At 37.0% G+C, this 12,050-nt stretch overlaps 1 protein-coding gene across 1 annotated transcript; it reads left to right on the top strand.

Annotated features, from left to right (window-relative positions):
- Positions 1-8,556: 8,556 nt before the first annotated feature.
- LOC130642427 (zinc metalloproteinase nas-4-like) lies at positions 8,557-11,853 on the top strand. Its single transcript, XM_057449517.1, has 8 exons — positions 8,557-8,867; positions 9,452-9,598; positions 9,864-9,987; positions 10,172-10,347; positions 10,644-10,862; positions 11,166-11,216; positions 11,292-11,408; positions 11,738-11,853. Exons 1-8 carry the CDS (start codon positions 8,807-8,809, stop codon positions 11,740-11,742), a joined length of 900 nt encoding a protein of 299 aa, XP_057305500.1. The 5' UTR covers positions 8,557-8,806; the 3' UTR covers positions 11,743-11,853.
- The last annotated feature ends 197 nt before the right edge of the window (positions 11,854-12,050 follow it).

The following is a 12,050-nucleotide window of genomic DNA, read 5'->3' as shown; positions in this document are numbered from 1 at the left end:
TCTTTTTTACTCGCAATGCCACCGCATTATAATGGTCTCAACGTTGAATCAACATTAACCCTTGTGGTGCGGATCCCGCATATATACGGGATAGCCACGGGCATTTTACAGTCACAAGCAATTTCAACAAACTGGTTTTGCTCAGATCTGGTAGTAAGACCAAAACAGTGCCCTTTGAAAAGAAAGTTCGGAGTCTAAAAGCGCTTTGTTGTGAAATTTCGGCCCTACAAAGTCAATAATTCATTCAAAAAATCTCTCCTCAAATTTTGCCTGCTCATGTTACGGGCCATAACGTGCGCCCAATGCATTTGCTACACATCTAATGCTCGCAATCCGTTCTTGCGTTAAACTAAAATCAACTAAAGTCAACAGGCCCGGGGGTGCAGGGGGCAGCCCCCACCTTGTTCTTGAATTATAGTCAATTGAAGTAGGAATAAAAGTTGTGTCAAAATTGAGCTTTTTAACAAACGGACCGCACTACAAGGGTTAATACGAAGTTGAGAAGGAAAGAAATTTCAAAACTAACGCTAGTGCGGTATCGTCTGCAATCCTGTACCCGAGGTTTTTTGTACCTCAGAACGGTCTGTACTTACAACAGGCACAATTAGGAACAAGAATGTAATTTTATTAATTTGTCGACACAACTCTCTCTTTTTGTCAAAACCATTGTGTATTGAACTAAAATGTATCAAGTACTGCTGCGAGCAGTTTCTTTGAGCAAAAACTTTTGGTCCAAAATTCTTCTCGCCACGACAAATTTTTTAACGTTTGCAATAGTTAAAATATATATGCACTCGTCAAAAAAGATATAAATTTTATGTTGTGTCTAAAATTAAACAGCTGTTTTGTCTTCCGCAATTATGAGAAAAACTTACGCGATTCCGAAAAAAAACGCTTTCTAATTTTCGCGCATTTTTACGATTTGCGCGCGAATACGCAATCAGTAAGATAATGGGATGGTTAAGCACAAACAAAACACGTTTAAGCAAAATTCTTTTTATTGTTAACTTCTTTATAAACAGATTATAATTGGAGGTTGGAGTGAACTTCTGTAGTCCATCGACATCTGCTACTTCTGCAATGTTAACTAAATTTTAAGAGAGTGTTGGATTCAATCCCATGCACTACAAACTTCACGGTTTCAAGTGGCAGTTTTTATGAGACAAATCATTATTCCGGCTCAGATTTATCTAACTGATTAATCTTTGTTGATCATTGCGAATGGTGATCAACAACTGTGTGAAAATACATTCCAAATATTAGAACAGATAGTTTGCTGTTGATTCTTTTTCCCGAAGAATTACCTCCGTCTTCAATTCTGTTCAATTATCGTAACTGAATTACCAATTAAGCGCCGCAGGGGGGGGGGGCATATATTAATTTTCAAACTATTATTATTACTATTATTTACCCAGGATAGCGTTTTCAGTTTCTATAGGAACTTTTATCAATGAGGGTCCTGCGAAGGGGGTCCTAATGCATTTAAAGGTCCCATTTCAGCTACGGAAGGCGTGCAAGCACAACAACCGCTCAACTAGACAACCGCCCATTCTTATGCTGAACGTTAAGCAGAAATGATCTGTTCTGCCCAATCTTAGGACACTGCCCAATAAATAATTATTAAGGGAAGAAATTTTCGCGGGAAGAAAATTTCGCGGTTTTCGCGGTTTTTGGAAAAAACCGCGAAATTTTCTTCCCGCGAAAATTTTAAAAATTCACCGACCGCGAAATTAAATTCCCGCGAAATTTTTCGAAATTTGTTGACCGCGAAATTAAATTCTACTCTATTTGCATGATATCGTATCCCTTGTCGAAGAACATAACATTCCAGACAGTCTCGTAATGAATTTGGACCAAACTCCACTCAAGTACGTACCAAGCGGCAACCATACATTGGCCAAAAAAGGCACAAAGTCTATCGGAATCGCAGGCTCATCTGATAAACGTTGCATAACAGCTACCTTTGTGGTCACATTGGATGGAAGCTTCCTACCAATCCAACTTATTTACGGCGGAAAGACTACCCAAAGTCTCCCAAGATTCAAATTCCCTGATTCATTTAGCTTGAGTGTTAACCCAAAACACTTCAGTAATACAGCAGAATCAATAAAAGTTATCGATGAGGTTATTCTACCATATGTCAAGGCTCAGCGAGAAGCACTGGGAAAGCCAGACCAAGCAGCTCTCTTGGTATTCGATGTGTTTCGTGGCCAAATCACCGACGAAGTCACGTCTCACTTAACACGAAATAACATATTTTTCATCATGGTACCCAACAATATGACCCATCTATTCCAGCCGCTGGATTTAACAGTAAACGGCCATTGCAAGAAATTCATGAAAAGCAAGTTTTCTGATTGGTACACACAACAGGTTCAGAACGCCCTTGATGCTGGAGTAAAAGTGGAAAACATCAACATTGAGTTCAAACTAACGACTATGAAACCATTACATGCAAGTTGGATTGTGGACTACTACAATCACATCGCCTCAGTAGCTGGTGTTGATGTTATTGTTAAAGGTTGGAAAATTGCTGGAATTTATGATGCGATAAAGAAAGGAAAGTTGAATCTACCAAGCGTCGACCCGTTTAATGAGATAGCGCCGTTGGCTATGTCACCGGATGAGATTGCTAACCAGCCCAGCTTCATCGAAGTATCGGACGAGATACGGGAAGGATACGTAAACGAAATCGTAGAAAATGATGAAGATGACGACGACAATGATGATGATGCAGAATGGGGGTTCGAAGAAGACTTTGATAGAAACGCATTTGACTTCATTATCGATGATGAATGTAACGAGTAATTAACAATTTAGAAAGACTATTTTTTCTCGACCGCGAAAATTATATTTTTTTCTCGACCGCGAAATTAAATTCCGCGAAAAAAATCGTTTTGATCAACCGCGAAATTAAATTCCCGCGAAAATTTCTTCCCTTAAGGTAATATGCCCAAATATGTGTTACAGTTTAATCCATCTGTTCTGCCCAATCTTAGAACGCGCACCGTCTTAAGGCTGGCCAGGCCAATCTTCGGACAGTGACAAATGGCTTGTCAGTCTTAAGACTGGACTGCCCAATCTATGGACGTACATGTCCAATCTTAGAACAATTGTGGAAGTCAAAGAGAACAAGTCCAATCTTAAGACTGGGCATTTAAATGTCCAAAGATTGGGCAGTGTCCTAAGATTGGGCAGAACAGATCATTTCTGCTTAACGTTCAGCATAAGAATGGGCGGTTGTCTAGTTGAGCGGTTGTTGTGCTTGCACGCCTTCCGTAGCTGAAATGGGACCTTTAAATGCATTAGGACCCCCTTCGCAGGACCCTCATTGATAAAAGTTCCTATAGAAACTGAAAACGCTATCCTGGGTAAATAATAGTAATAATAATAGTTTGAAAATTAATATATGCCCCCCCCCCCTGCGGCGCTTAATTGGTAATTCAGTTACGATAATTGAACAGAATTGAAGACGGAGGTAATTCTTCGGGAAAAAGAATCAACAGCAAACTATCTGTTCTAATATTTGGAATGTATTTTCACACAGTTGTTGATCACCATTCGCAATGATCAACAAAGATTAATCAGTTAGATAAATCTGAGCCGGAATAATGATTTGTCTCATAAAAACTGCCACTTGAAACCGTGAAGTTTGTAGTGCATGGGATTGAATCCAACACTCTCTTAAAATTTAGTTAACATTGCAGAAGTAGCAGATGTCGATGGACTACAGAAGTTCACTCCAACCTCCAATTATAATCTGTTTATAAAGAAGTTAACAATAAAAAGAATTTTGCTTAAACGTGTTTTGTTTGTGCTTAACCATCCCATTATCTTACTGATTGCGTATTCGCGCGCAAATCGTAAAAATGCGCGAAAATTAGAAAGCGTTTTTTTTCGGAATCGCGTAAGTTTTTCTCATAATTGCGGAAGACAAAACAGCTGTTTAATTTTAGACACAACATAAAATTTATATCTTTTTTGACGAGTGCATATATATTTTAACTATTGCAAACGTTAAAAAATTTGTCGTGGCGAGAAGAATTTTGGACCAAAAGTTTTTGCTCAAAGAAACTGCTCGCAGCAGTACTTGATACATTTTAGTTCAATACACAATGGTTTTGACAAAAAGAGAGAGTTGTGTCGACAAATTAATAAAATTACATTCTTGTTCCTAATTGTGCCTGTTGTAAGTACAGACCGTTCTGAGGTACAAAAAACCTCGGGTACAGGATTGCAGACGATACCGCACTAGCGTTAGTTTTGAAATTTCTTTCCTTCTCAACTTCGTATTAACCCTTGTAGTGCGGTCCGTTTGTTAAAAAGCTCAATTTTGACACAACTTTTATTCCTACTTCAATTGACTATAATTCAAGAACAAGGTGGGGGCTGCCCCCTGCACCCCCGGGCCTGTTGACTTTAGTTGATTTTAGTTTAACGCAAGAACGGATTGCGAGCATTAGATGTGTAGCAAATGCATTGGGCGCACGTTATGGCCCGTAACATGAGCAGGCAAAATTTGAGGAGAGATTTTTTGAATGAATTATTGACTTTGTAGGGCCGAAATTTCACAACAAAGCGCTTTTAGACTCCGAACTTTCTTTTCAAAGGGCACTGTTTTGGTCTTACTACCAGATCTGAGCAAAACCAGTTTGTTGAAATTGCTTGTGACTGTAAAATGCCCGTGGCTATCCCGTATATATGCGGGATCCGCACCACAAGGGTTAATGTTGATTCAACGTTGAGACCATTATAATGCGGTGGCATTGCGAGTAAAAAAGAGGCCGATGCAAGATTAAAAAAAGTTATTTATATCAGAGATTTTATACGTTGACCGAGATAGTATACCGTTAAAGGTACACTATTTCTCCGCATTTGAAGCCGTACCGTCCGTAAGCCCACAGGCCTATGCCCGGCTGTCAGTCCGGTCTAATTAAAAAATGACCACAAATCATTTTAATCATTAAAAAGAATGTCATAGTCAACTTCGCTTCCTGCTTATGACATATCTGATCACATTTTCCGCCTTTGTTCAAAAGGTCTCTGGCCCCTTTCCACGGAAGTTCCAGGCGGCTTTGCGATTGTTTACTGTGGAGCCAGCTACGTCGCCGTCACTGGAATTTGAATAAAAACTGCAATTGCGGAAAATTTCAGCAAGCACATGAGCAACACGAACCCCAAGGATGACGGGTAATTTGCTGCAGAAAAGAGACGACTCCTAAAGTAAAAAATGGTTATTCTGTTTGTTATCGTTTTTGTTTCTATGTCTTAAAAATGTTTATTAAAATAACTTTGAGTTTTTCGTAATCCACTGTCGTCTTGTTTTTACGTCCAAAAAATTTCTTTGTTATGCCGCGCGAAATTTTGAAAACTAGCTTCGCCTCGATTTATAATGAGAAGTTAATTCAAACGAGAAGTGCTTAGGCATGTATAGCTAAATCAATCTTCAAAAACTTTGTATTCACCAAAACTTATTTCCTTAAAGGCGATGATTTTCGCCCCTATTAAATGGAATAACTAACAAACCGTAAAAGAGAAAGCTTAGCGAGAGACGTTTGGGAAAGTAAACCTCCTCCTGCGTCTTGATATTGCGAATTCCTTAATTGGCTTAGATTTGGTTTAATACCGAAGTTGAGAAAATTATAGCGTGGGAGTTTTATTCACATTTTTAATCTCACATTTATACGGGAAAGTTCCCTGTGGCAACAAAAAGGTTTCCGCTATTACAATATGTCCGCTAAAAAGAGCGTTTCTGATGAAAAGTTAACCAGGACTCTGTTTGTCGTTGCAAAAATTGTACGCTAGAACGAGTTGTGTCCGCTATATGGTTGAAAAAAAATTTTTACGGCTCTTACTTACGAAATTAAATACTTCAAAGTATTTTAAAGCTGGTTAAATTTTTTGATTTGCGAAAGATGTTTTGATTGTCATGTGAAAAAAGAGAAAGGAGAATTGTTCAAAAAATAATCAATTTAAATAACACCCTTAAATTAGCCAGGAAACCTCCCCCATCGCAATGCTTTAGCGACAAAAACAAACTAAACGGACATAATTATTTCCTCTTTGGTTAATGACTTTCAGAGTTTGAAATTTTGTTAACGGGTGTTTAGAAAATTTATAAACTTTTCTTTGATTTTTATTGCTATCGGCTGCCGTTGAACAGTCATGTTACAGTTTTTTTTATTTTTCATATCTTGTATCGCTTTCCCTTCAGCAGGAAATACGAAATGCAGCTTGCTAAAATGCGTAATGACCTGAATGCGTTACGGATTTCCGCTGTAGACGTACTAAATCTAAATCCATTATATCTTTGCAATCGCACACGTAAAAAATATTACCAGAAGCAGTCCTCCCGCGTGTTCTAAGTTTACTATTCCGACTTCTAAAAAGAGTTGCAGTTGTTGTGTGGCACCTATCGGTTGTTTGAAGATGGAATATTTTATCATGGCTGCCACGATTGTGATGATGAGAAATCTTTGGTAAATGACACAAACTGCAAACTCCTTGCAAATTAGAAATCCGCGACAGTTTACCCAATACGTTGATGTGACATGTTATACGACGTTATAACTGAAAATGCGTCAAAGTGTTGAGCGTACGCAAAAAAGTGACTTGTGATGCCATTAACGGACTCTGCTACATCAATCGCTGCGCAAATGTCCAGTTTTCTATTGTCATCTACAATAAGTTGTTATGAAATCAGCGCACCCACTTTGGCATTTATGGAAATAATTTAACACCCCAAGATACCCCGTGCCGTGACAGTACGGGAAATAGTCTAATAGCGATAATCATATCATATTCTGAGTGTTAAACAAGCCTGGCGCAAGTTACTTGATGTAGGTATAGTTGTCTCGTGCGGAGTGCGAACCTGCAACTTCTGCACTAAAAGAAAATACTCCACCAACCTTTATTAATATCCTTGTGGAATAAATTTTCGCGAGAATTTTAATTTCGCAAATCTGAATTTTGATAATTTTTTTTGTTATATTTTGAAAGAATTTTTATTCGCGAATATAATTTCAGTAAATTCCGTGATAATTTATTTCACGAGAGTCATGTCCCGATTAGATTAATCAAAGGAATCATTATCTATCATTGATGTAAGGATTCTCAGGACCTGTGTAGAAATTCACCAACTGACGGCTCTCCACTTCTGCAGCTGGCAAAATCTTAGCGAAAGAAAAAATTAATTTGTTATTAAAATATATAAACATAAATATAGCCTGAATTTTATATAAAATATATAAAATCCAGGCGAGCCAAAAAATAGTACATTTACGCGAACACAAAGTAGTCCATTTACACGAACACAATGATTTATCATATCCCAAAATTTCGCTAAAAGAAAAGTTTAAAAAATAAATTCACAAGCACTTCATTCGCGATGACGGAGATGCAAGAATTCGCAAGAATAAATTTTTGCGAATGACGACAGTGGGAATTAATGCATTTCGCGAAAAGCATGAAAATTTGCGAAATCGCGAAATTTAATCGTAGCGAATATTTACATGATAATAGAGAAACATGGATTAAAATGAATTATTATGTCTGTAGTAGCTAACAGAAATACGCCATGGTTCAGGAAGAAGAGATATTGGACCAGCCCTTAGAAATGTCTAGATAATTACATACCACGTATGACGAGTTTGATTGGTTATGTCGAGAATTTTTTTATCTCATAAGTTCAGCATAGTTTGTGAAACAAGACAGATCTCAGTTTAAAAATTAAAATCTCACTAAAAAATCAGACACACGGTATTTTAGGAAAGAGCTGTAATTGAAAAGAAAACCAGAAAACTTTACAAAAGTCAAAAACTCGCTAAATTGATTAGGATTGATTTTCGCGTATCGGTGTTTTAAAAAATTATGTGAGATTAATTTTTGCGAAAAAGAATTTTCCCGTTAATTTTAAAGTACTAAAAAAATATAATGAAAAAAATTATGAAAAATTAACAAAACTGCTAAAATCCTTAAAGCAATTCGTCTGTTTTGTGTGGGAAAAGAAATTTCATAATTTGACCAAATGTTGAAATTGTATGTAGCTATTTTTGTGAAAGCTCCCTGGTTATAACTTGCAGCTTTAGAAATGATGGTGGATCCGATTACAGATTATCTTCATCCTCGTTATCAGAGCTTCTTGCCTGAAGCCGTCATCACAGGATTAGCACAATACCCAGTAAACAACGTCGAATCTGTTAAACAACACTTTCAACTTCTTAAATTAGCACAGAAAAAATATTCAACACGATAATAATTATCTGCGAGTACTTCTAAAATCAAAGTTTTTTGTTGAAACAGCCGAGACGGTTAATCAAAGAAATGGAATGATATCAACGCTCTCGTGTGAACAGCTTTCAAACAAAAAACAATCTTTGTTTAATTCATGCGTTCGCATTGAAGCGTCTCACATCTTTTGTGTTTCCTAAAATTTGAACCCGAAACAAGGGTAATTTCTTCGGTTTTAAAAATTTCGTGTTTCTCGTCAAAGACTTCTTTTGTATGACTATATTTTCTTTTTTGGAATTCTCCTATGCATTTTAATCACGGCAACTAAAAGGTTGATGCAGCAGTGATCTCCTGTAGTAGCCAAGCAACCTTGTTTGCAGCGCTCTTCCTGTCTTTCAAAACACTTGCCCAATGAAGATTTATTAAGTGCTTAATTAACTTTCGGATTTGACCCGATTTCAACAATGGTAAAGTAACGCTTCAAGATTGTATACTTCTGTTTATCTTGAAGTATCTATCCTAAACACGATCTCCAACTTCAGAACAAATTTGGTGTTGCTGTAACACTGACCAAAACATGATTTCGCTTCTCGTGATTTTATTGGTTCGCTCTGTGATGTCATTTCCTCCAATGGAAAGTAAATATTCTATTTCTTAGTGTGTTTTTTAGCTATCGAATCTAAGCGTAGACAATACACGGTTACATGAAGGTTTTAATTTTCATGTGCTCGAAGATAATATTTAGGCGTCCACAGGAAATCAGAACTTGTTACGCGTATGCGAAGAGAAGTTGGTGCCTCGTTGGAATGTGAAGATGTTTTCTATGATTTAACACTTTTGTGACAACATACAAAAGACAAACGGGGGCTGCATGGGGTTGAAAACCCCCTGCTGTGTTCTCTTGCAAGAAGAGGGCGCGGTTAAATATCCGAAAAAAAAGCGAATAGCTACCAATTTTAGTTACTCCGTGCGGTGTAGCCGTTCACCAAAAAAACTTTCTAAATTTTTTCATAAAAAGTTTAAAAATTCTGAATCAAAGGATTATAGGCATAAAAGTAGTTTTTCTTGGGTTAGAATCAACATTTATTTTGCCAGCGCATCGACGGTTCGATTCGCGGTCTGTTTTCTTAAATAAACAGATGCTCCTAATCTCTTTTGTTGTCACTTTCACATGATCGTCTCCTCGCTACAACGTAACAATAATATCTTCCTCTTGGTTTAGATCCAAACCTTTTCGAAGGCGATATGATATTATCTCCCGAGCAAATGAGACGCATCCAAGATGCTAGTTCTGGAAACAGCTTTGCGGGAGTAATCTCCAATCGATGGCCGTCCACAACAATTGCTTGGAGCGCTTCCAAGGAAATAAGTATGTTCGTATAATGTGTTGGTATTGTCTAATTTGTTCTTTTTTTTATTTGTTTGCAACCTCTTTTCCAGGCCTTTGTTTTTTTTTCTGGTACATACGGCCAAAACGAGAAAAGAACTGTGAACAAGGTGGATTTTTGATATTTTAAAAAAGTGTTTTTTCTAGACAACAAATAACTAGATCCCTACCAGTGAGGTACCTCGTGTTAAATGTCTGCTAATATTTGTAAGCGCGACTGCTTCAGTATTTCGATTATTTCCTTTAGTACAAAGTTCGAAAGCGATGAAAGCGATCAACGCCGCTATCGTGGAGTATCACGCCAAAACTTGTTTAAAGTTCGTGCGAAGAACGAACGAGAAAGCGTATTTTTATTTCTATGAGGGCTCGGGGTAAGTTTGTTGATACTTGGGTCAGCCGTGAGGCAACAGTTCTGTTTATTGTATTTTTTTAAGTACCGTCAAATAATCAAGGCAACCTCGATCTGAGAGACTTCTTTTCTTCGAGATATCATTGTTTATGAAAATACTTTTTTTTGACTGGGAGATACAATGATGTGCTATTTTTTTGCCTTAGGTGTCATTCAAGAGTCGGCTACTTTGGTACTGTCAATAAAATTAGTCTTGCGTCAGAATGCCAACACGCTCCAACCGCCATGCATGAGATGTTCCACTCTCTAGGATTTCATCATGAGCAATCCAGAGCTGACCGTGACAAATATGTCAAAATAATATGGGATAATATACCTAACGGTAAAATAAAGTACATGTGCACTTTATCTTCCTTTTCTATTATAATAGCGCCGACGTCTGTCTGTCATACGGACAGATTTCGTGCTAAAAATGCACCAAATAGCTATGCTAGGAATATAAACGACTGGCCATAAAACTAGAGTGATCATAACACCCCAAGTTCAAACCCTCACTCTGCACAATGTAGCGTTTTCAAACCACCTAGAGAAAACGCTGGGGCTTGCTATACTCTCGTGTCTCTGGTGGTAATGTAATAAATTTAGTCCAATTTTATTTATATAAACTTTTGCTTCCAGCTGCACGAAAAAATTTCAAAAAGTATCCACACAGTCAGTTGGATTTTCGAGGAGAAGCATATGACTATTTATCCATCTCTCATTATCGCAAGGATACTTTCGGTGGTGGCCGCATGACTATCAAAACGTTGCAGAAGAAATATGAAGATCTGATTGGTACATCCACTCACCTGAGTGCAAGTGATGTGCGACAATTAAACGCTATGTATCGATGTAATGGTGAGTTTGGCCATGACTTGTGGTTTTATTTACCTGCTGTAAAGAGTAGTCTGTTTGGTTGTTTTTAATTGATTGTTAGCAACCTAGTTTTTAACTTTCAATTAGGCCCATCTTAGTTGCTTCAACGGCCACCCCCTTTCCCTCCGCCCACTTTTCTGGGTGATCCCGTTTTTTGGCCAAAATAATAAATATTCCATAGAACGTGCTTTCTAAGCCCTTTTACCATGAAGAATGTGATGGAAGGTATATTAATTGAATGATATTGGGAGGTAGAGAAAATTTTTTCTTTGTTCACTATTACAGGAAAAGGAACGCTGCCGCCAACTTTAACGCCACCCCCTTCGCGAGCACCAGGTAAACAAATTATTTAGAGGTTTCTCACACTTTCCTATGGGAAACTGATGTGTTATTGTTAATGTTTTATCTTAGTATGTGAGGACGAGAATGGTTTGGATTACTGTACACCTCTTTTACGTTATTGTCATTCTGGCTCGACAAGCCTACAGAAAGTTTTGAAAAAACAGTGCTATAAATCTTGTCAATATTGTAAGTTAGTTTTTTTGTTTTATTGTTGTTAGACTTTTTAAGACGGCTAGCTCGTGTGGATCTGGAAAACGAATTTTTTGACAAACAAGTTAGGAAAACTCAATTCATTACAAAAAATACGCGCTTTTTCAATAACGATATCAAAATTTAGCTTTTCATTATTCTTATTACCTATTGTTTTAACCTGAAATTCTTAAAAAGCATATTTTTGAGAAAAAAAAAGCGTGAATATCTCCCGGTTTTTGTAGCACAGGGAAAGACATTTATTTATTTGCTTATATTTTTTTATTATTGTTTTTATTTTTTATTTTTTTATTATTATTTTTTAGGTTAATCGCGAAGGATTTACAGAATCAAAACCTGCAGTAAATTAACAAAGTTGTCAATTATACTGTACTGTTTATTATTGTGATTGCAAAAAATAAAAAAGTTTAAAAAAAATTAACACCTTGAGATCATTTAGTTTCCATACCCCCAAGATTGTTGTAAATCAAATTATAAGTCTGGGACATAGGCACACGTATATTAAACGTTTTTGTTGTACTTATAAAACAAGAGTAACATAATCAGCACATGTCCTTGAAACGAGGCTGCGGGTACGCCATATTAGTTATTGGATAAAACGCACGTGCAATACAAAAA

Source organism: Hydractinia symbiolongicarpus, chromosome 4, assembly GCF_029227915.1.
Source record: "Hydractinia symbiolongicarpus strain clone_291-10 chromosome 4, HSymV2.1, whole genome shotgun sequence".
Classification (NCBI taxonomy): Eukaryota; Metazoa; Cnidaria; class Hydrozoa; order Anthoathecata; family Hydractiniidae; genus Hydractinia; species Hydractinia symbiolongicarpus.
This window is presented reverse-complemented; position numbering and strand designations above follow the sequence as displayed.

Bases quoted from the DNA above. Each gene is read 5' to 3' on its own strand.
- LOC130642427 (XM_057449517.1), top strand. From the start codon at position 8,807: ATGATTTCGCTTCTCGTGATTTTATTGGTTCGCTCTGTGATGTCATTT. The intron at 9,988-10,171 runs GTAAGTTTGTTG...TTTTTGCCTTAG, and splicing joins TATTTCTATGAGGGCTCGGG to GTGTCATTCAAGAGTCGGCT. The intron at 10,348-10,643 runs GTAAAATAAAGT...TTTTGCTTCCAG, and splicing joins ATGGGATAATATACCTAACG to CTGCACGAAAAAATTTCAAA.